At 49.5% G+C, this 23575-nt stretch overlaps 6 protein-coding genes across 6 annotated transcripts; 5 read left to right on the forward strand and 1 right to left on the reverse strand.

The window, feature by feature from the left end:
- Positions 1–1413: 1413 nt before the first annotated feature.
- On the forward strand, positions 1414–3709 carry HO173_010988 (uncharacterized protein; the record flags this gene model as incomplete). The annotated part of the gene is made up of 5 exons (XM_037312873.1): positions 1414–1762; positions 1827–2311; positions 2401–2700; positions 2758–3094; positions 3171–3709. The coding sequence occupies 5 exons, from the start codon at positions 1414–1416 to the stop codon at positions 3707–3709; spliced, it is 2010 nt and encodes a 669-aa protein (XP_037160305.1).
- A 1202-nt stretch (positions 3710–4911) lies between these two features.
- HO173_010989 (uncharacterized protein) lies at positions 4912–5983 on the forward strand (the record flags this gene model as incomplete). The annotated part of the gene is made up of 2 exons (XM_037312874.1): positions 4912–5239; positions 5295–5983. 2 exons carry the CDS (start codon positions 4912–4914, stop codon positions 5981–5983), a joined length of 1017 nt encoding a protein of 338 aa, XP_037160306.1.
- A 527-nt stretch (positions 5984–6510) lies between these two features.
- On the forward strand, positions 6511–8612 carry HO173_010990 (uncharacterized protein; the record flags this gene model as incomplete). The annotated part of the gene is made up of 5 exons (XM_037312875.1): positions 6511–6683; positions 6755–6830; positions 6882–7082; positions 7222–8294; positions 8345–8612. The coding sequence occupies 5 exons, from the start codon at positions 6511–6513 to the stop codon at positions 8610–8612; spliced, it is 1791 nt and encodes a 596-aa protein (XP_037160307.1).
- Positions 8613–9290: 678 nt separating this feature from the next.
- On the forward strand, positions 9291–13357 carry HO173_010991 (uncharacterized protein; the record flags this gene model as incomplete). The annotated part of the gene is made up of 10 exons (XM_037312876.1): positions 9291–9533; positions 9598–9773; positions 9824–10552; positions 10611–11036; positions 11084–11334; positions 11392–11531; positions 11579–11683; positions 11742–12138; positions 12190–12409; positions 12463–13357. The coding sequence occupies 10 exons, from the start codon at positions 9291–9293 to the stop codon at positions 13355–13357; spliced, it is 3582 nt and encodes a 1193-aa protein (XP_037160308.1).
- Positions 13358–14874: 1517 nt separating this feature from the next.
- On the forward strand, positions 14875–16586 carry HO173_010992 (uncharacterized protein; the record flags this gene model as incomplete). Its single annotated transcript, XM_037312877.1, has 2 exons — positions 14875–16224; positions 16287–16586. The coding sequence occupies 2 exons, from the start codon at positions 14875–14877 to the stop codon at positions 16584–16586; spliced, it is 1650 nt and encodes a 549-aa protein (XP_037160309.1).
- A 752-nt stretch (positions 16587–17338) lies between these two features.
- On the reverse strand, positions 17339–22073 carry HO173_010993 (uncharacterized protein; the record flags this gene model as incomplete). The annotated part of the gene is made up of 3 exons (XM_037312878.1): positions 17339–17837; positions 17895–21515; positions 21571–22073. The coding sequence occupies 3 exons, from the start codon at positions 22071–22073 to the stop codon at positions 17339–17341; spliced, it is 4623 nt and encodes a 1540-aa protein (XP_037160310.1).
- Between the last annotated feature and the right edge of the window lie 1502 nt (positions 22074–23575).

Below are 23575 nucleotides of genomic sequence, written 5' to 3' on the forward strand. Positions count from 1 at the left end.
TTACAAGATGACACGAAGGGTGTCCCTTGGCAGAGGGAGCAGTTTGAATGATGGATCTTAATCAGTACGGGAGGTAGAAAATTCTATAGCCTTCTGCGAGACGCCGTCGTTGTATCCCCATCGTGGGAAGATGGGTGGTCAATGATAAAATCCAGTATCGCATCTGGAAAGCAAGATAGTGCACTGTCATGCACTATCATGCACTATCATGCACCCTCATGCACCCTCATGCACCAACACGATAGTGATTAGTGACCACATCTCGCATCTAGAAACCCTAATCCGAGCATTGCCGTGCATAGTAGTGGGTACGTCTCGCATCTAGAAATCCCAGCCTGAGCATTGTCGCGCATAATATTGGGTTTATCTCGCATCTCTATTCAGCGATACTCTTGTTTTTCTGGGGTGGCCCCCCACGTACGTCGTGCGTCGTACGCGCCCAAAGGCTGGCCCGGAGACTTTATCGAAAAACCTAAAGGGCTTTTTAAAAGGAATCGAACTGTCCGATTTGCTGCTTCATCATAGAATTGACTTACCAACTCTCAGGTTATCAGCGAGATTTTGATTCCACGTAGCTGATCGCTGCCCGGGACTGTGTTACCAACGGAGGCTTAAAATTTACCGACACCTGTGAGCCAACGTCTATCTCGGTGGCATCGTCAGACCCCTTCCTGGGCTAATAGGCCTTGATTTTCTTTGTTAATGTTGATTGTGTCAACGATCCTGTAGCGATAAGATGTTGGTAACACGTGATACGGGATCCAGATCAGACTAGCAACTTAGAGGTATCACCATGTGTACAGAGTCCTCGGTCGAGCCTACTGCACACGGTGGAAAGAACTGGCGTAGTTGATAGTTTGGACGTGGGGGTTGTCGACAATTCATTTGTCGCAACAGTCGATACGTACTTTCGGCTTCCTTAACAAGTTGAAGGTTCGTAGCTAGCAACATGTACGATGAGCACATCAAAGTCAACGAGACCTACAGCCAGTTCGGAGCCTTCAACTGTTAATCCTACAACCGCTTTCGGATTTGCCCCCTGAAACGTGCAGGCCGCCAAAGTTACATCATGAGAAGTAGATTTGTTGAGGAACAATATAGATTCTCATAGTCTAGAAAAGGTCAGGGCGTTCTAGCTCTCATCGCTTGATTATATCCAGAGACATATCCCGAGGGACAACATAACCAGCTAGACAGCTTCTTTTGGTTGTCTCATTTCCTTACCAAATTTCTCTTCTTTGGGCTCTGCAACACCAGCCTCGCCTACCTACGACTGCCACCATACTCTGGGTGCCTTGCTAGGTGTGGCTTTGGTGGTGATCAGGCTTCCCGGTCAAGTTCGACAAACAAAGAGTCGAGCAATCCAACAATCGCGACCGCTGGTATCTTACATATTTAATCTCACGGTCCAAGATGGCAACGATATACGTACCTTCCCAAGAGGGGTCGACTCCGTTGTCGGAAATCTCTATCTGCAAGGAGGAGGCCAGCGCAGAACCAAGCATCCATGCCGTCGAACCAACTTATACCATCGAATCAACTTATGCCGTCGAAAAGATTGGGGAAATGGACAACGCCGGCTACGTCGCAACCTGGAAGCTTCGACTGAATCGACTGCTCCCGCTCAGCTCTGTGTGCGCAATCGCTGCATACTGGCTGTATTTCGCCTTTCGCGTTAGGTACACGGTGGCAGCGCAAGAGCTGAGGCATACAGTGTATCCAGTGGCCTGGCTCTTCATTTCTATTGAGCTCGGGGTTGCATGTAAGCCTCCTGATATTTTTCGCATTTTTTCCCATGGATGTCTGCTAATGCGGATATCCTATAGTACCAGTAGTGCTAACTCAACTGTTGCAATGTTTCTCGATCAAACCTCGCCGCCGCCCTAGACTGCGTGTCCTTGGAGAACATGTTCCTATGGTCGACGTTCTCATCACCTGCGCAGGTGAGGAAACTGTTGTAGTTCTTGATACACTTAGAGCAGCCGCTGCTATTGACTGGCCCCGCGACAGGATGCGTGTCGTAGTCTTGGATGACAAAGCATCTGAGGAAGTGCGACGGGAGGTGGAGCTTTTAGGCTTGGACAACCCAAGTATACATTATTCGGCAAGAAAAAAAACGAAGGGCGTACCGCACCATTTCAAAGCAGGGAACCTTAATCACGGATTAAGTTACGTTGACGGTCTCGAAGGAGAAAAAGCTGAGTATGTTGCTGCTTTGGATGCTGATATGATTGTTGAGAGAGCATGGCTCCGCGCTATCATCGCCCATCTCATAAAGGATCCTGGATTAGCATTAGCATGCCCGCCTCAGGTATGTCGAACCCTCATCAACACCTTAGGTGGTAGTAGTCTACTTCGTTTGGACATGCCCTACTCGGTGTCTTGACTAATCAGCAGTAGCTATTCTACAACATACCAAAGAACGATCCACTTTATCAAAACTTGGCGTTTTTCTTCGGCATTCTAGAAGGCGTAAAAGATGCCATTGGATCAGCTTGGTGTACAGGGTCTGGCTATGCCCTCCGTCGGACTGCTCTAGATCAGATCGGCGGGTTTCCCACCGGCTCAGTGGCTGAGGATGTTTTTTGCTCGAACTTGCTGCTCGGAGCTGGATGGAGAACATGTTACGTACAGGAACCTCTGCAATACGGGACGGTACCGGACTCATTCTCCGGCCATATCAAGCAGCGAGCACGATGGGTAAGCTTACATAATCCTAATATACGGTCGTTTTCGATTCCTGCTGACCATGATCAGACGATTGGGACCGTTCAGACCTCAGCGAAGCTTAACTTCTTTCTCTTCGGCCGAATTTGTCGAGGAATGAGCGTGCTTCACCGATTCACCGGATTCGTTTTTACTCTCGGTACCCTCTCAACAGTCTCCGCAATGGGTTCTCTCCTGATGTTTCCCATTGTGTTGGTATCTGGCTTTAGGCTCGTTGCGTACGCAGATAACGACCAATTAAGATGGCTCCTCCGACTCGCCTTCTTCTCTTTAGCTATCAACCGTGTAAATGAATGGGTCGCATTCGTGCCGGCTGGCTATCGTTTTGCCTGGCGGGGAAACCTCAATACGCTCTGGATGGCACCCTGTCAGTATTCTTGACTCATTCAGCATCCGTCCTTTACATGCAATCATCCCTTTACTGACAATTCTGTTCTGTGTAGATCACGGGGTTGCAATCGTCCGCTCATTCCTCCTCCCCGCCTTTCTCGGCGGAAAACTCGCCACCTTCTCCTCATCCGGCAGCATCGACTCCGTCATCAATGAACGCGATGCCCGCAACCGTGCCCCCCTGATGCGCCGCATAAAGGCAATTTGGTGGAACGGCGGAGCTTTCATCCACCTCTCCTATGTGTTCTTCACTGTCGGTGCCGCCGCTCTCTCTACCGCTCGCGCATTTACAACAACCCCAGATACCTACCAAGATCGCTTATTTTACATCCTCACCCATGCCGGTTGGCCTCCATTGGTTTGGCTTGTCGCTTCGGCGTCTTGTATGATTCCCATCAAATATGCAGTAAGCCCGCCTTCGATGCCTGATCGTGAGGATTTGCTGCGGAGGGACAAGGATACGGGAATTGCGCATCCGACCGACGGTGCGAAGCGGTCGAGGTGGGGCAAGACTAATTATTTGCATGAGGGCTTTTATGCCGTGGTGACAATTTACACGACGATTCTTTTCTTTGGAACCTGGTTTTATTAAGCAATGGGACAAGAGCGAGAGGCAAGAAGGTTTCTATGAATTGAAATTATCAGCGATCTATCTAATGATACAAATAGACTTGGAGGGGGGAGTTTTCTGCAAGGCATTATACAACATACACATTGGCCTTATTCCACCGTTCCACCATTCCACTACATTCAATCGCACCCACATCTAGGTCAGAGGGCCCGGGGCTATGGTACAATGGTCATTCAAACGGCGCTGTCGCAGTGATCGAAGAGTAGGACTGACCATTGCCGACCACTATGGCAGGGGCGGCTTGGCACAAATATGTCTGCCAAAGCTATACGAAATGTACCTCGATCTCACCCCTGATTAGTTCTAGGTCGATCGCCGCCCTATGGTCGCGCGACCTGGGTGAGCTGGGAAATTACACGCTTGGGCACATTACGAGCCACAGCACAAGTCTGAACGAGAGTGAAAACATCGTATCTTAAGATTAACTTTTTGCCAAGTGTTACAATAGATAGCTTGACCCAACTTCGATGAGGTAGAGGTAGCATTAGGTAGCGAGTAAAAGTAGCGGAGATCAGAATCGGGGGTATCCGAGGCTAGCCTCTAGTCACCCTTAACAGAATTACTTTTCAGAAATCGACAACACAATCCTTGATCACCGAATTTCCAGTTTATGGATTGCTCTACTCAACTAGTGACAGAGTTCTCTAACGAGATCCGTTCTAAGTTTATTCGACTCCAAAATTCGCCCCAGTGCTGGAAGTCTATGTATAGTATCAAGAGAGCCAGAATATCTTTGCAGTCTTTCACTTTCCACCCGTCTAAAGTCGAAGCTACAGCCTCGTGATAGAAGGCGCCTCTGGAATGTTTATATTTTGTTTTCAGATAGCGCATGGATAAAGTAGCATCGAAGGGTAGAGAAAGAGATTATCGTAAGATAGGAGAATACCGCAGAGTATCGTAGAAAAGAAGAATATTGTAGAGTAGGAGTATAATGTAGAGTAAATAGCTACCGCGGGGTAAGAGGGTACTGAGAGTACTATAGGGGCGAGTTCCGAATGACGGGGGGGTAGATTTCTTATAGCTTGTCGTACCAAGCAACGTCATCCTCCTCAATACATCGAGTCATATTTCAGGCAACAGCTCCCAAGATATGTCGCTGAGGCATGAGCGTCTACGGAAATGCAACAAAGATCATCTTCAAACATAAGCACTCTTTTGCAAGCATGGCATCCTCAATCAAGTCTGCTGATCTCGAGTCCTTCCAGAACCACCTCCGCTACTCAGACCGCGTACTAGCTCTATGCGGTGCAGGCCTCTCAGCTGCCTCTGGGCTGCCTACGTTTCGTGGCGCCGGCGGTCTATGGCGAAGCTACGATGCAGTCTCTCTCGCAACCCCGGAGGCTTTTGCCGAAGACCCTGGCCTGGTTTGGCAGTTCTACAGCTACAGACGGCACATGGCGTTGCAGGCACAGCCAAACCCAGCTCACTATGCTCTTGCTGAACTGGCCAGACGCAAGAGGGGCTTCCTAACCCTGAGCCAGAACGTTGATGGTGGGCAGAGTGTTGCACCAAGTACAATCTTTCAGCAGCTTATGAGTAATTCCAGGACTCAGTCAACGAGCAGGCCATCCAGCTTCGAAGCTTTGTCTCCTCCACGGGTCCTTGTTCGATGTCAAATGCACCGCGTTCTATTGCAAGCATGCAGAGTCGAACAATTTTACAGATCCTATAGCACCAGCGCTGGCAATTCCTAAGGGCGGGCCCTCACCGGCTCCTCTGGGAACAGCGACCTCGGGAGCCGGAGCCACAGACTCACTGCAACATGCCATGCACGGCGCGGGTTCAAAGCATCAATCAGGGAAAGAGCTGGACATATCGGATGATCGGGTTGAGATCCCAGAGCTTGATACCAAAGACCTTCCCCATTGTCCCGAATGCGGCAGTGGACTGCTTCGTCCTGGCGTCGTCTGGTTCGGAGAGATGCTACCCGAGAAGATTATCGAGGAGATCGACGATTTCATCGAGGAATCGAAGAAGATCGATCTGATCCTCGTCATTGGAACCAGTGCTAAGGTCTATCCTGCTGCGGGTTACATCGAAAAAGCTAGGGCAAAAGGCGCAAGAGTCGCAGTCATCAATATGGACAGGGCAGACACGGGCAGAGGAGGGTTGAAGAAGGGAGATTGTTTCTTCGAAGGCGATGCAGGTGCTATTCTCCCCGAGCTCTTGAAACTAGAGATTGGAGACATCTTGAACACAGAACACAAGGCGGGGCGTGGAGAGGACGGCGCATAAGGGGTTCCGTCCTACCAAGGAGAACTGGAAGCTGAGGTGGCCACGAATGGAATCTCATAGCGGCTGCCGATGTCCAGATCATATGGCTGGACTGCTGGCACAGCAGTATACCATGGGAGGAACCGAAAGAGCCTCCAACTCCGTCTGTCCTTTAAAAAGCGATTGTCCAATGGCATACAAATAGATTCACCTTAGGGTTTAAGCGAAAAGGCGGGGTTAGCATGCTTCCGACAATACGTCAAAAGCCAACAAAGAAATATCACTTCGGAAGTCTGTGCTTAAATCTCTTCTGCCCACGTCTTACGGTCCTCATCTGAAGCAATCCAGGCCACTTACCATACTTGCGGACCAAATCCGGTACGTTTGGAACGCCCTGACTTCGGGTGTTTGACCCTTTGACTACCCACTGAACTTCAAACGCCATAATCCAACGTGGCTGGGTCGAGAAATCTGGTTCCGACTTCTGCCGATTATGCTTCAAGGCTGTGGAGCTAATGTGAGGTTCAGATACATACAAAACAGCCGCCATGCCCTCAAAAGAATTAGAAAACATTAATCGTCCTCGAACTCCACTCGCCACAGACTTTACAGCGCAACAACGGCAGAAACAACTAGGCAACAACTACCATTCCAGCTCACTCGCCAGAATGATCAATCCGAACAGCGTCAACAAAACAAGTCTTCATCCCGGTGGTGTTGAGTAAGTCTGTACTTTCTCTTTAATTCCAACTGTATTCAGAAGAGCTCCCACTAATCCATAGACTCCCTTAGGCCACAGCGCGAGCACACTGAGATCGAGGAAGAGCTCCATGAAGTGGCTCATATTGACTACGACCGCGTCTCCATTGTGAGCCATTTCTCCTACAAGATCCCCGAGTCCAGAACTGAAACATCATAGATCGCCAATCCCTCTGTCGCAGCCTTGTATGAAGATGCCTTGGTGTATGAAACAGGCTCAGCCATCACCTCAACGGGAGCTTTGACCGCATACTCAGGGGCCAAGACCGGCCGTTCACCCCTCGACAAGCGTATCGTCAAAGAAGAAGGCTCTGAGAAGGAAGTCTGGTGGGGTCCGGTCAACAAGCCGATGTCACCTCAGGTCAGTACAATATTTTCTTTGCGACTCGGCATTTGAAGATGGATGAGCGGGTTTTGTGGAACGGGATTGCCTCGGCATAGCAACCCCGCTACAAGTCACGTGTCTCTAGAACCCCGGATGTCTGACAATCAAATATCAGGTCTGGAGGATCAACAGAGAACGGGCTGTTGACTACTTGAATACCCGCAATCGAATCTATGTCGTCGATGGCTATGCTGGCTGGGATGAGCGGTACCGGATCAGCGTTCGAATTGTTTGTGCTCGAGCGTATCATGCACTCTTCATGCGCAACATGCTCATCCGGCCATCGAGGGAAGAGCTACAGCATTTCCACCCAGATTACACGGTCTACAATGCAGGCTCATTTCCAGCCAATCGATACACGACCGGGATGAGCTCGTCCACTTCTGTTGCTATCAACTTTGCCGAGAAGGAAATGGTTATACTAGGGACTGAGTATGCTGGCGAGATGAAGAAAGGCATATTCACGGTGTTGTTCTACGAGATGCCTGTGAAGCACAACGTATTGACTTTGCACTCTTCTGCCAACCAAGGTAAAGACGGCGATGTTACAGTCTTTTTCGGTCTATCTGGAACAGGAAAAACGACACTATCTGCAGATGCCAAGCGTGCCCTGATCGGTGATGACGAGCACTGCTGGAGTGATACAGGTGTATTCAACATTGAAGGTGGCTGCTACGCCAAGTGCATTAATCTCTCGGCTGAAAAGGAACCGGACATCTTCAATGCGATCAAGTTCGGCTCCATCCTAGAGAATGTTGTCTTCAGCCCTGAAACACGAACGGTTGACTACGATGATGCCACATTAACCGAGAACACTCGTTGCGCGTACCCAATTGAGTACATTGAGAACACCAAGATTCCTTGTGTATCCGACAACCATCCCTCCAACATTATCCTCCTCACTTGTGATGCTCGTGGTGTCCTACCGCCTATCTCTAAGCTAAACACTGAGCAAACCATGTTTCACTTCATCTCTGGCTACACATCAAAGATGGCTGGCACGGAGGACGGTGTCACCGAGCCCCAAGCGACATTCTCTTCTTGCTTCGCTCAGCCATTCTTAGCTCTGCATCCCATGCGTTATGCCAAAATGCTAGCTGATAAAATCGCGCACCACAATGCTAATGCATGGCTGCTGAACACTGGTTGGGTAGGAGCTGGTGCCACGACTGGTGGCAAGCGTTGTCCGTGAGTCTCACTCTGCCCACTTTTGGCATAAGGCGTGCTGATGAGCACAGATTGAAATACACACGGGCAATCCTCGATGCCATCCACTCAGGCGAGCTTGCCAAAGCTAAGTTCGAGACATACGAAACTTTCAATCTCCCCGTACCGACATCTTGCGTCGGTGTTCCCTCTGAGCTACTCAACCCGGCGAAATCCTGGACAGGAGCGGCTGACTTCAAAGAGGAAGTCACGAAATTGGGGGGTCTGTTCGTTGAGAACTTCAAGAAATATGCTGATGAGGCGACCGACGAGGTCATCAAAGCCGGCCCTCAAGTTTGAGCTATCGAAGTTTTGTTAGCCTGGATAGTGCCATGTACCAGATATAATCTAGCAGGAATGGCGATTTGGTTTTTTGAAAGGCATACTACAGGCTGGAAGACTGGATAGAGTACGAGTACAGAGAGCCGCTGAAGCGGATGGCAGCGAATGCATGTAAATACAAAGTCACTGTAGCATAAATACTTCGTAGTGAGCTTTGGTACTTTGCTTGTGAGCACCATACTTTTGATGAAAAACTCTGTTATTCCCTTACCGCTCTTCTGGGGCTTATAGCGCTCTGTGGGTCTTGAAGATCGAGAGGACTGCTATTGTAGGTCGAGGACCGTCCTATACTGAAGGTTAGCCGACTTCTGCCGAAAACAACGACCAGTGTTCAGACAATCAGCGAACAAAGCTTTTACCTTGGGTCTTCGATGAAACCGAATATTGAAGAGGCACCATACGATTTTTCTGTCCATCTGGACCTCACGAGGGATCGAAGCACCTGCCAAACCATGCGCTGGAGTGAATCGCTAGGCAAAATCTACCTCATCTGGCTGCGATTTCCGCCCATGTGGTATGGCGCTTTGCTCTTTCCCTAAGAAATTCCAGTACGGCCGAATTGGGCAACTACGGCATTGCAGTTGATATAGAGACCGGGGCACCGATGTTTACAGAGATCTGAGGCTGATCGCCGCAATGGATTCAGATTGGCAAGAGGTATCTTTAGACTTCTTAGTATTTCGTAAGAGGACAGGGCAGTTCACGCCGTATTATCTGAAAAAATCGGGACTCTGCCTTTTCACTCAACGACTGACATCCCTCAAATACAAGGTCCGACAGATACAGCTTTCTCCGCCAGAGCTCAACCAATATGCGCATATTATCGCTACAATTGCATTCGACACTCATCAAGAATTGTTATGGGTTGGAGATGATTATGTGAGACTTCCTGTCAATCAGTGCTGGTGCAATGACTTCTGATACGGGAGACGATCAACGATAGGGACGTGTTAGTTCGTACTATGCCTCGCAGCTGGAGAAGTACACTTCGCTGCAAGCTCATCTAGTGAGCGAAGGTCATGTCGAGCAGTTTTTGTTCAATGAGAGGGGAATCATCTCTCTAGCTTCGCGAAGTGTGCATTTTATGAATCGGCGGTGTTTGACCCAATGGCATATCGAGTCTGTCCATGTCAACGAGCATCCCACCGCCACCACTAACATTCATACAGAGAAAATGCTATGCGGAAGCTTTGCTGCATGAGTTTTCTTCGCAAAGACAGCCCGCTTATCCTGGTCGCTGGATGTCAGGGAACCATGTACAAGATCGATGTGGAGAAGGGTCAGGTCGTTGAGGAGATCCCTACAAATGCAGATTACACTATGATGAAGGTGTCCCGCTATATCTGCGCAGCAACAAGCACAGGCTCCGTTGACTTTCTGGATCCAGGGACTCTTAAAGTGGTCAAGACATGGCAAGCTCACTCCTCGAAAATCAACAGCATGGATGTCAAAACGGACTACCTTTTAACATGCGGCTGGTCTACGAAATCATACGGGGCTCCACAGCTTGATCATATTGTGAAGATCTTCGATATCAAAAATTTGGAGGTGCTTGCGCCCATTCCTTTTCCCGCTGGAGCCGCTTTTGTGCAGATACACCCTAGGATGTCAACAACCACTCTTATCGCTTCACAGCATGGGCAACTGAATCTTGTAGACTTTATGAACCCGGATAACGCCGCCGTGCTACATGTACAGCTCATGAGCGTTGTGACCTCGATGATGATCTCACCGTCTGGCAACGTCTGGGCGGTCGTGGACCAGGATAATGCTATACACCTTTGGGGTTCTCCTGAGAAGCTACAATTTACTGAAGTTCTCAACCCTACTGAATTTGCGGACGACGTGGTGCATGTACGTCCAATGGGGCAACGGCCGATGGGGGTGGATGACGACTTGTATTTTCCAATCTTTCCGCCGAACAAATATGTATTGACTGATTCGTTTCCTTTGCAGTCCACTCAATATAATAGGTATGCCTTTCTATCGCGAGAGGCTTCTGTCTGCCTGGGGCAATGAACGATGCCTTGAAGTTGGAAAGCCTCCTGCCGTGGTTGACCCAGACATCGTCAAAAATCTGCGACCGAATCCTGGAGGCATTGGCCAGATCGCTCCAAACCCTCGAAAATTATTCAGAAACCAGGTTGAAGGATTGAAATCCGCAGACACCAATGGTACAGTTTTTGCTGCACCGAAGTTGCTGAGTGAGAAGGCTCGTGACTCGAAGGTGACCCCCAGTAACGACAGTCCTACCAGTGGCGCCGCAGAAGCACTGCTTGATACTGCGTTGTCAGACAACACCAAAGCGGACGTACCCAATTACTACGCCAATTTAACCATCAAATTCGGCCCTAGACTTGGAATTGAGGATTTTGATTTCAAGTATGTCTGTTGAATCAACCATATACTTCTGACTGAATCTAGGGCAGGTACTACAACAAGACCTGCTATTCCGGGCTGACAAATAACAACATGAATTCCTACCTAAACCCTTTGCTTCAATTATTTCGTTTCACCCCTGTCATTCGCAACATCGCCTTGCATCATGCCGCAGGAAGCTGTATCCAGGATTGCTGTATGCTCTGCGAAATAGGCTTCCTCTGTGATATGTTGGAAAGATCACGCGGAAAATGGTGTCAGGCTACGAACTTTCTTTTGGCCTACCGCAGTCTACCGGAAGGTATGCGTAATGTAATGAAAAGAAACTGTAGCAAGCTAACAACCCATCCGTACTCAGCCGCCCAGCTCCATATTGTAGAGGAAAGCTCCCCGCAGAACACGTTGGACGTGAGGATCTCAATTGCCAACCGGTTCCTCTTGCAGCAGATCTGTCGAGACTCTCGCAGAGCGGATCTTTATGATTCCACTCTTGACCAGGTGCGTTGCCTATGCCGTACTGTTCCTCTTGCTTAATTCGCATACAGGCTTTTATCACGAACGGTCTCCTTACTCTTCGCTGCCTCAACTGCAATCATGAGACCTTCCGCCATGATGCCTCACATGTCACTACTCTGACCTACCCGGACTTAGTATGTACAAGCCTTCTCCGAATTGTTTCTGCACGACTTCGAGTATTGACGAATATAGAATGCTATTGGCAGGAGTCGGGGTCCCTTCCCGAAGTTCTCGGACGTACTTAGCCTAGGCTTCCAGAATGAATCACAAACCAAAGGATGGTGCCAACGATGTCGACGATATGCACCGTTAGCTAGCCGACGAACAATAACTGATGTTTCGCCTATTCTCATGATCAATACAGGCTTAGACAAGAGCCCAAAGAACAAGCAGTTTTGGGCCAAACCCCATTGGCTACCGCAAGAGATAGGAATCACCATCGAAGGTGGGAACATGAGGGTCCTCGAAGGCGAGAGTTTGCAACCCTTCCGATACCACAGATCCACCGTTGTCTTTGAGCTCGTGGGATTAGTGGCCGACGTCACAAGCGCAGACCGACAAGAGTCCCATCTCGTTTCGATTGTCAACGGTATGTGGCGTGCAAAATAGCTCGAACTTTCGAGGCTTACCACTACTATAGTCACCGTATCAGAAAGGAGTCCTCGAGAGATCGGCAATCATTGGCATCTTTTCAATGACTTTCTAGTCAGGAAGGTCGGACAGGACGAAGCACTTGAGGTCACGCCATGGAAGTCTCCCGTCATTCTTACTTATCAAGTACGACACGCCCGACACAACATCGACGATTCGTGGAAAGATTCTCTCGACTTAAGCTGTCTGTACTACAATGGCTCCTTGAAGTGAGATAGATGACTGATGCTCTCTCTTCGTTCAATCTTACTGATTTCACTAGTATCTTTAACAGCCGTGAAGCATTTACACTGAAACCTGGTGTTGAGGTTCCAGAATCAGGCACTCACGTTGCCATCGACGCTGAATTTGTAATCTTAGTCCGCGAGGAGATCGAGCTTACAGCCAACGGCAGCCGAGTCACCACCAATCCTAAGCGCAACGGTCTCGGTCGTGTATCAGCCCTCAGAGTCGGCGGAGAAGACGAAGGAATCCCTTTCATCGATGATTATATAACCATCAACGAACCGATCGTGGACTACGTCACTCAATATTCCGGCATCGGAGAGGGGGACCTGGACCCGCGCCGCTCGAGGCATGCGCTGGTGAGCCTCAAAGTCGCGTACAAGAAGCTTTGGCTGCTGCTCAATCTCGGCTGCATATTCGTGGGACATGGCTTAGGTAAAGACTTCCTTGAAGTCAACATTCATGTGCCCAAAGAGCAAATCATTGACACAGCCGACCTTTTCCTGCAACGAGACAACCCGCGCCGACTGAGACTGGCCATGCTGGCCGAACTTTTGCTGCGAGAAGAGGTACAGAAGGGCAACCACGACAGCATCGAGGATGCACGCACTGCGCTGGGTCTATGGCGCAAATACCAAGAGTTCGAGGACGCTGGGATCGTGGAGCAGATTGTCAACAAAGCGTATCGTGACGCGCGAAAGACGGGCTATGTACCACGGTGGGAGTACGAGGCGGCTCTTGCTGGAAAGCAAGAGGGAAACGCTGGCGTGGGAGGGGGAAGCGCTGATATGATACTGTTGGGTGGAAGAGTCAGCCCGGAGATGGGGATGGCGGCAGGGAGTGGCACCAGTGGAACAGTGACGCCTGCCCGGAGAGGACGGCAGGGTGGGGAGAGTGAGGGGAATGGGTATTTTGAGCGTCCATTGAAGTGAAAGACGCAGAGGAAGGGGAGGACCAGGAGTGAGTGTCAATGTTGCGAGGCAGGTGGAGAATAGACAGGAAAGTGACGGTTCTTGAATATTAGCATGTGGTCACTCCATCATCCTCCACCCTTTCGCTTTCCGAGATTGAACATTTCTCCCCGAATCTGGATTTGTTCGACCGTGTCAAGGAGAAGGTTTAGTTTCGGTATTGCCACTGAAGCTATTCCCGGCTGGCAGGCCAGATCTCGATGGCGCACACCGGAGGATCAGCAGACCTGCAGGGTGCACGGAGCCGATGATATCCGCCGGCCGCCAAGACACGTGACCCGCACTGGTTACCCCATGTACACAGGCAGCCTTACCGAGCAGTACGGTAGTAGTGGCACGCCTGTCAGCGGAGAGGGGCGACTGAGTGGTGGAGCGGGCCAGACTCGCAGCAGTCGGAAGCCTATCCTTGTGGAGTGGGGACTTTCTGGACCGTTTGGCGTAAGCAAGCACGAGTAAGGGTAATTCATTGGTGCAGTGGACGGAGACGCACGAACCCCTTGGTGACATCCGGGGCATTGTTTTATCTCTGCTGCTGATCTGATCATCTTTGACATGAGTGACAAGTCTCCGCTTCCTCAGAATCCAGACCTCATTATTCTTACTTTCATTTTGGAGCCACGAGATGATCCTTTTAGTACTCTTGCTATAACCCATTCACTAACTTCTCCAAGACAACAAGCGTTCTTGAAAATGCGAATTCCTTTTTTCCGTCGTCGTCATGGATGAGATTCCACCCTCCCGGACGGCAATTAAAATACGCTGGATTGACATTGGCATGAACTAAGGATTTTCGCCACGGAATACAGGGATATAGGTATGAGTAAGAGATCGACGTTACTCGTAAAGTCAAGTAAAGTAAAGTAAAGTAAAGTAAAGTAAAGTAGGTGCGGGGCATGACTTCTCCACTAGTGCTTCACTAGCCTTACAGGCACAAAGCTGATGCATGCAGAAGAAGCTAAGACAAACTCTTCTTCTTTGTCCACCAATAATGAGAAAGCATATCTCCTTATCCTACCAGAACTTGACAGCTTACTTAACGGTACTTGTTCAGCACATGATGATTCCCGAATGATTCTCTCCATCCCTTGTCCAATCGCTTTTCACTCCTCACACTTTAGCTAACAATCTACTTTTCACTTGTCTCCAATCACCTGCTCACACCTCCACACTTCAACATCCCCCCCGTTTGCAGCGGGAAGCAGAAAGCAGAAAGGTCAGAAAGTGAAGTACTATAAATCAACCATCTCCACATCCCCAGTATTCCATCCTCGACTACTACTACTACTGACCCCTCACTTTTCCTTCCCTCTATCTTCTCCTTCTTCGTCTCTTCATCTCTCTCTCTCTCTCTTTCTCTCTCTCCTCTTCCACTCTCCTTGATTGCCAGCCAGCAGCAGCTAGTCACGCTGTGAGGCATCTCATTCCACCCACTCACCAATAACTACATCGACCACTCATCGAGCAACAGGACCGCCACCATGCCGGGAGGAGTTGTAGGCCTCGTCGCCACGGCCGACACAGGCCGGATCGAGGCCCCCGTCACCCTCAAAGCCTACATGATGTGTGCCTTCGCTGCTTTCGGTGGCATCTTTTTCGGCTACGACTCGGGCTACATCAACGGTGTCATCGGCATGAATTACTTCGTTCACCTCTACACCGGTCTTGACCCCAACGACCCTCGATTCAATGCCAAGACCGGGTCCGATCCCGGTGGCTTCGCGCTGCCCTCGTGGGAGAAATCTCTCATTGTCTCCATTCTCTCGGCCGGCACATTCTTCGGGGCCCTCATGGCGGGTGATATCGCCGACTTCACCGGTCGACGCACGACAATCATCTTGGGCTGCATTGTCTTTATCATCGGTGTCATACTACAAACCGCCTCGTCCACCTATGGACTGCTGGTTGCCGGTCGTCTCGTGGCCGGTTTCGGGATCGGCTTCGTCTCTGCCATCATCATCCTCTACATGTCAGAAATTGCCCCGAAGAAGGTTCGCGGTGCCATTGTGTCGGGATACCAATTCTGCATCACCATTGGCCTGCTCCTCGCCTCTTGCGTCGATTACGGCACGCAGAATTACACCACGACCGCCTCCTACCGTGTCCCAATCGGTCTACAAATGCTCTGGGCCATCATCCTGGCCACCGGTCTCTTTTTCCTTCCCGAATCACCCCGTTATTTTGTCAAGCGAGGCAAGATCGACCGTGCTGCCGATGTGCTCGGCCGTCTGCGTGGCCAGCCTCGCGATTCGGAATTCGTGCAGACGGAACTTGCTGAAATCGTCGCCAACCACGAGTACGAGTTGCAAATGATACCCCAAGGCAGCTACTTCACCAGCTGGGCCAACTGTTTCAAGGGCTCCCTCTGGGTACAAAAGAGCAACCTACGCCGCACCATTCTCGGGACATCGCTCCAGATGATGCAGCAATGGACCGGTATCAACTTCATCTTCTACTTCGGCACCACTTTCTTCCAGCAGCTGGGCACGATCAGCAACCCCTTCCTCATCGGTCTGATCACCACTCTCGTCAACGTCTGCTCGACCCCAATTTCCTTCTATACCATTGAGCGATTCGGACGCCGTACGCTCTTGGTCTGGGGCGCGTTGGGCATGGTGATCTGTGAGTTCATTGTTGCCATCATAGGGACTGCGGACGGAGGCAATCCGACGACCGTCAAGGCCGAAATCGCATTCATTTGCATCTACATCTTCTTCTTCGCCTCTACGTGGGGTCCTGGTGCCTGGGTTGTTGTAGGCGAGATCTACCCTCTGCCAATCCGCTCCCGCGGTGTCGCCTTGTCAACTGCCTCCAATTGGCTGTGGAACTGCGTAAGTCATCTCCAGCCATCATCGCCGTTCTTCTTCCCAGTGCTAACATGATTTTCCACCAGATCATCTCAGTCATCACCCCCTACATGGTCGACAAGGACGAAGGCAATCTAGGCCCCAAAGTGTTCTTCGTCTGGGGCGCCCTCTGCGTCTGCTGCTTCATATACGCGTACTTCTTGATCCCGGAAACCAAGGGTCTTTCCCTTGAACAGGTGGACCGTATGATGGAGGAGACCACACCCAGGAACTCAGCCAAGTGGGTGCCGCACAGCACCTTCGCCGCGGAGATGGGTCTCACGGATAAGGGAACACTGGCGCCGGAAATCGTGGAGGATGTGGAGAGGAAGGGAAGTGTGGTTTGATCGGTCTGCAGGGGATGGTGCGGCTGGGGTACATAATGGGAAAGGATGACGATCGGGATGGGTGGATAGGATCTTTGTCGATATAGCTCTTCCAAATCCATCTTATCATCTGCCACATGAATATCTACCACCAACGCCTCCCCTGCTTTCCCTTCCCTCCCCTCTCCTTCCCATCATCCTCACCCAGCGCAAATCCAACCCGCACACCTCCATCCTTCCCCCCTCCCTATTCCCTTCCTTCATTCCCCAAGGAAAAAATCATCATCATATCCCAACCCAACCCAACCCAATCCAGCCTCACCACACCACACGACCACAAACGATGATGAATGGATAGATCCGATACCATCCACCTACCTACACAGTACAGCAACGACCTACATCGCACGCGCCGTGCCGATTCATCGATCGCTCTCGTATCGGCGACGATGACACTTTGCTGATGGGTGCGACGGAAGGAAGGGAGGGAGGGGGGAAAGGATTCCGGGTGTGCGATATTGTAAAGGGGAAGGGGGGGAAAAAAAAAAGGGTAGTTTGTTGGAAAGGGAAGGGAGTTTATGTAAATTCTATGCTACGACAACATAATTGTCCAAGAAGAAAAGAGCAGCTGTGCATGGAGGCGAGCGTGCCCGGTGTTATGTGCATTATGGGGACGCCCATAGGATCAGCTCCTTTAAGATCGCCTCCCCTTCTCGGCGCCCCTTACCGCAGCGCGATATAGAATATTTCAAGGCTTCTCCTGACGCCAAAGATCAAGCAGACTTCTCATTGTTGTTTGTCGCCACCCTCGAGACCCTCGACGCCGCCGTCTGCGTTCTCGACATATCGACCGGCGCCTCTTCTTGAACTTTCTGCTTCCTCGGAACCCTAGCATACCAATACAGCCCCAATGCGGCGAAAACGTTGAAGATGATGTACGCCCACATGATCCCAAAATTGCGCCATCGGGTCGAGTATTGCGAGCTGAGCTGTGCCAGGTAGACATTGGTGCTGGCAGCGGAGCAAAACTCGCAATTCGCCGTGGCGTCGTCGTTGGTGAGGTAACCACCTGTTTGGTTTATATAGGTGGACATGTATTGGCCGCATGTTTGGCCGGGGGAAGGGTTAAATTTGACGAGTTCAATGGAGGAGCAGACGATGGCGTTATTGGCCAGGCCGGTGGAGAGCATGCCGTCAATTAGGTAGGTGAAAGGGGATATGCGGTACATGAAGATCCAGAAGCCTGGGAGAGCGGTGGGACCGGCGAGGACACTGGAAGGGTTGTCAGTAATGGGTTTCAGGAAGGCAGTGAAAGGATCTGAGGCTTACCCGCTGAAGATCAATGTCAAAGAGAAGAGCAGCTGGGCGACATTGCCGGCGGTCTCCGCCGAGTCCATACCAGCTATGACCATGTCGGTGAAGGTTGAAGTGAAGAGCAGGAAAACCCAGACAAAGAGGAACATCAGCCCCCCTCGTTCGTGGACTTGATGGTCGGGGATAGCATTTTTGTACATGCCAATCGGATAGTAGAAACAGAAGAAGATGATAATGGCCATCAAAGTGTTCCATGGCAGCTCGACGATTATGTTGGACAGCATGAAGACTTTCCATGAATACGTCTTGGATGGTCGCTCTCTGACCTCGTAAAGAGAGCGCTGGGTGACGAAGTGGGGCATTATCTGCTGGACTAGATTGCCGAAAATGGTCATCAACATGAAGATGGAGAACAGCTGGTTTTGGAGTCCCTGGAGACTAATGGCAGCATCCCAGAACGAGAAGCCGATGAAGAGCCCCGAGGCCGCGCAAAGAAGAGTCTTGGAGTACAGGTAAGAGGGCGTCCGCCAGTACTGTTCGAATACACGCTTGGTAACGGCGTATAGCTGAACGTTGAAAGGCTCGGCGAATTCGCGCAATGCTGTTGGATCCTTGTCAGCTGGCTCCTTGGAGAGCCTCTGCTTCATGTCTGCAAGCGTGTCTCTGATAGCCTGCTTCTCAGGCGAGTCTCGCCATTCTTGAGGCCAGTCAATCGTATTTTGTGACCCTGGAGCCGCACCGATGACATCCAACATCCATTCGGCAGGGTTTTCCTCAACGCCGCACTCCCTTGACCCATTGCGCTCGAAGTAGTCAGTCAAAGTCTTCGAACTGTGTCCTATGTCTCCAAAGTAAACGGTCCTACCGCCACTTGCAAGGAACAGCAAACGATCAAATTCCTGAAAGAGGACTGCCGAAGGTTGGTGAATAGTGCATAGAACGGCTTGGCCATTGCTTGCCAACTTCCGAAGCAATTTGCAAATATCCCATGCAGTCTGGGAGTCGAGGCCAGAAGTCGGCTCGTCAAGGAACAGAAGCAACGCAGGCTTCGCAGCCATCTCGACTGCGATGGTGAGTCGTTTGCGCTGTTCAACGTTGAGTCCCTCGCCGGGAACACCAACAATGGCGTCGGCATAAGGACCCATCTCCAAGACCTTGATCACCTCGTTGACGTATTCGAGCTTTTCCTTCCTTGGCGTGGTTTTCGGCTGTCGCAGTAGGGCGCTGAAGTTCAAAGCTTCGCGAACAGTAGTTGTGGCAAGGTGAAGATCCTGCTGCTGAACATAGCCGGTTTTTCGCTGGAAGCCACTATCTCGTTGACGTCCATTGACTAGCATCTGTCCGCTGACAACGCCCATGGTGACACGACTGGCCAGTACATCCAACAACGTTGTTTTGCCCGCTCCTGAAGCTCCCATCAAGGCCGTCAAAGTCCCAGGCTTTACCCAGCCATCTACGTCGTCAAGCAACCTTCTTGGTTCGCCTTTGATCTTGATGTCATAATTGACAGCTTGCCAGTGGAAGATGGCCGTCTGCTTTTGAATGCTCGGAGGGACATCACCACCTGACAGGGTCTTCTCAGCAATAGTGCCCTGAGCCGTGGGGCGATCATCAACATTGCCCTCTTCGTCGCCATTCTTTGCTATGGCAGGGGTTTGACCACGACGGAACAGCAACACTTCACCCTTTGAGCGTTGAGATGAGATGAACTCCGTAGCTGTTAGGTACATGGCGCAAAAGCCTATCATCATTGCGAAGATGATACCGAGATTCCTCCACAGATGTGAATGGTAGTACGCATAGCTGGTGTTGATGTAAGTGTCTCCATTGACATAGCTTTGTCCGGCAACGGAACCCACGGTGCTACACACACGCTGGTCCGGGGCAACGCCGTTGTAAGCATCACCTGAGGGTATGAAATTGGTGCATGCAAATTGGCGGTCGTGGAACTCATTGATCATCAAGGCTTCGAAAGCGTACGCCACTGGATCTAAGTAGTTGATCCAGCGGAACCAAGGATGCATGTCTATTACAGGGACCACGAAGCCAGTGTAAACGACCAAGGCCAAGATGAACACGGCAGCAGGAGCCATAGCCTGCGCGAGAGTGCGTGACAGAGCTCCGATGGTGCGGAACACCATGGACATTGTCAAGGCTACCACGAAGGAGAACAAGTAGTAGATGAAGAAGGCCGACGGAGTCCTTCGCAGGTTGGTCAGGAAGTAAAGTGTGAGGTTGAAGAAGATCGAAGTGATGATTTTTTCAGGCAAACCGACGATTATTCCCGCAATCGCTTCTGACAGTGGATGATAGAAGGCGTACTTGCTTTGCTTCTCGACGATTGGCCGTTGCCCATAGAGCGTAAGAATCTCGAGAAAACTGCTGAAGGCGCTAAGCAAGATGGCGAAAAAGAGCAAGGCGCTTCGATAGTAGAAGCTGCCGGTGTCGGGTTGAAGGTTATAGAAGACACTGCCGACTATCAAAGCCATGACAGAGTTGCCGAGGACGCCGGACAAGAACAGACTCATGTCTCCTCGAAGCCGCTGAAATCCTCGACCCATGCAGAGTTTGACCTGCATGGGCAAAGAGAGAGTGTACGGGGATTTGACGCGCTGCCTCTTCGCCTGCGCTGCTTTGCGAGAGACTTGGAACTTCTGCACCTGCTCGCCGCCCAAGGGGAATTCCCGCTCGAAGTTCGCGATATCTTGCAAAAGCCGAGCTCGGGCGTCGCTATTCTGCCAGGCGGCCGCAAATTCATCTGGCGTCCTCGGAACGCGATGCTCAAAACCCGCTCGAACAACTCGTTCGCCTGGATTGGTCAACGACGTGAGAAAATCTCCGGTGGTAGCTCTTTCGGTGCAATGGAAGCCCATGTTTACAAAGTACTCCTTTGCGGCGGTGGTGTGGCCGAAGTAGATTTGGCGACCCTCGTACAGAACGACCACCTTATCAAATATGTCGTAGATGCTTTGGGAAGCTTGGTATATAGCCACTGCAGCAGTCGATCCTGCCAGGCTTGTTGACAACCTCAAAGTTTTCACGAATTCGAGAGCAGTGGCGCTGTCCAGGCCACGGGTACTGTTATCCCAGCACTGGAGAGGACTGCCGCCGATTAACGCCTCGGCAATACTGACTCTTTTCCTTTCCCCTCCGCTGACCCCGCGGACAAAATCATTGCCAACCCTGGTGTTGTAGGTATGTGAGATGCCGAAGACTGCCATGATGACTTCCGTCATATGTTCGGCGTATTGCTTACGAGTGACCCCTGGGATCCGATTGCGTGGAGCCCTCGCTTGGGCTGCGAAGTTGAGGGTTTGTCCAACAGTCAATTGGGGAAAATGGACGTCGACTTCGGCTTGGTACATGCATTCGCCCCGAAAGTCCTTATGCATCATTTCCTTGGGAATTCCCTGATAATTGATCTCCGATTTTTCATCGATGAAGAAGCCATGAGTTTCCCCAGATATGGTCTTGAGTAGCGTAGAGCATCCGGAGCCGGGACGACCAAGGACAACCAACATCTCTCCACTGCGGACCAGTCCTTCAAAGTTCCGCAATATCTGAATCTTCGTCTTGCCTCGTCCCGTGAGTTTGTTAAAGATGGAGCCGATCTCGAGAGGATAATTGCCGAATGTCCTGGAAGAGGATCGGATTAGCTAGTGATGATTGAATACATTTGTCCTCAACATACTTTTGGTAATCCGTAAGACTACCGAAACCGTGCACGTTCAGGTTCTTGTAGGATACTCCTGCTACCCTCTGAGGATACCTCTCGGGATCGCGGGACTGGAGGCCGACCAACGTCCGCACCCATTTTTCCGGCTTGAATTGTCCAGATTTTGGGTCGAGAGCAGGATCACTAGCATCTAAGAAAGGGTTCCGGTAATTGCCTCCATCGGTCTTGACAGACTGTACGATGAGGGATCTCCTCAGCTCGGGGTCGCCGCTCGATTGTTGGGTGAGCTTGCGGACAAGCTTGGTGACTTTTTCGGCGGCGGTATCTTTTTCGGCGGCGGTATCTCTGCCGAGGTCGCTGGAAGTGTCGGTTGCGGTAGAAGGTCTTGATTGACCGAATGGTAATTTGTCTTCAATTTGCTGAGGTATGTGATCCTCGACCTTCTCAGCTTGTCTCTCGAACATCTGGGCGACACCCTGTGCCTCAGGGACGGCCCCCCATGGCCCCGCGGATGTCATCGGGAGCTTTGAGGGGAGTAGAGATGGGGTCCGTGAGCGGAATTGAAGAGATTGTAGGTGATTATTCGTTGTCGAAAGTGTGAATAAGGAGAGTGATGCTATGGAAGGATTGAGGCAGAAGGAGTTCGTTGTCAGATTCGTTGCCTAACTAATTAAAAGGATTAGGCATTACGGTGCTTTAATACCATTACCCTTATCTACCTGAACTTATCCGATGGCATTCGGTCCTCGGGTGACCCTTAGCCGTGCTGACTAATCACTTCAGGCTGGGGACTAAGGTACTGCCTCAGTCCCTCAGAACGTCCCAAAATCTCAAACCCCCCCCGGGTTGCCCCCCCCCCCCCCCCCCCCCCCCTTCCTCCCCCTCCACCCAAAACAAAAAAAAAAAAAAAAAAAACAAAAAAAAAAAAAAAAAAAAAAAAATTAAAAATAAATTTTTTTAAAAAAAAAAATAAAAAAAAAAACTTTCTTAAAAAAAAAAAAAAAAAAAAAAAAAAAAAAAAAAAAAAAAAAAAAAAAAAAAAATATAAAAAAAAAAAAAAAAAATATATATAAAAAAAAAAAATTAATTATAAAAAAAAAATTTTAAAAAAAAAAAAAATAAAAAAAAAAAAAAATATAAAAATTATTTTTTTTTTTATAAGATCTTTTAGCGATTTATATATTAACTTAATTGAATATATATTTAATAAAATTTATTACTTCTAAAGATTCTATATGAGATTTATATAGATCTATCTATTAACTATCTAATAAAATCCACCTAGTTATTATATAATTAAGCTATAAAAAACTACCTCGATCGTAACTAATTTCTTATCTAATTCCTTCGTTAAATGCTACGTCACTTAAAGCCTCTTTTTCCGAAGGTTCTTAGCGGGATTAGATGAGACTTTACTCTTCTTTAACCTCTTAGATATCTTCTCTTTCTTATATAAGATAGCTTTCGCAAATATAACTTCGTTTTCCTCCCCTTTTTTTGATAACCGTATAAAATCTAGTATAAGAAGAAATACGTCGTTATTAGGGTAGCCAGGCGCAGATTAAATAGCTGCGGAATAGCTTTTCTTAAAAATTACTTCGATATAAAGATCTTTTTCGAAACTTAGTCGCTTTAAATAAAGATTTTTATTTAGACTCTCTTAATTATCTAGTATATAAAGTCTCTAATACTAAAGGTAATATTAACCCTTATCCTCTTCGATAAGAATCTTACCATTAATATCGATGTTACCCGCCTTCTTATAGGCTTTCGTAGTATATCTTAAAAGATTACGAAGACTACGAGTTATATCGTTTAAATTAAATTTAGCTCTTTAGAACGTATTTAGCTATTTCTTATTAAATTACTTAAATTTAATAATAATAGTAATATGTAAATTATTAAGGCGAACGCCGCCTTAAGGGATAAGTTTAAGATCTTTAATATCCGCGAGTATAAAGAGGGTGTATAAGAAATAGTCGTCGAATTTAACATGCGGATGGGAGACTGGATTACCCAC

Source organism: Letharia columbiana, assembly GCF_014066305.1.
Source record: "Letharia columbiana isolate WasteWater2 chromosome Unknown Sc0000054_s0, whole genome shotgun sequence".
NCBI classification, from domain to species: domain Eukaryota; kingdom Fungi; phylum Ascomycota; class Lecanoromycetes; order Lecanorales; family Parmeliaceae; genus Letharia; species Letharia columbiana.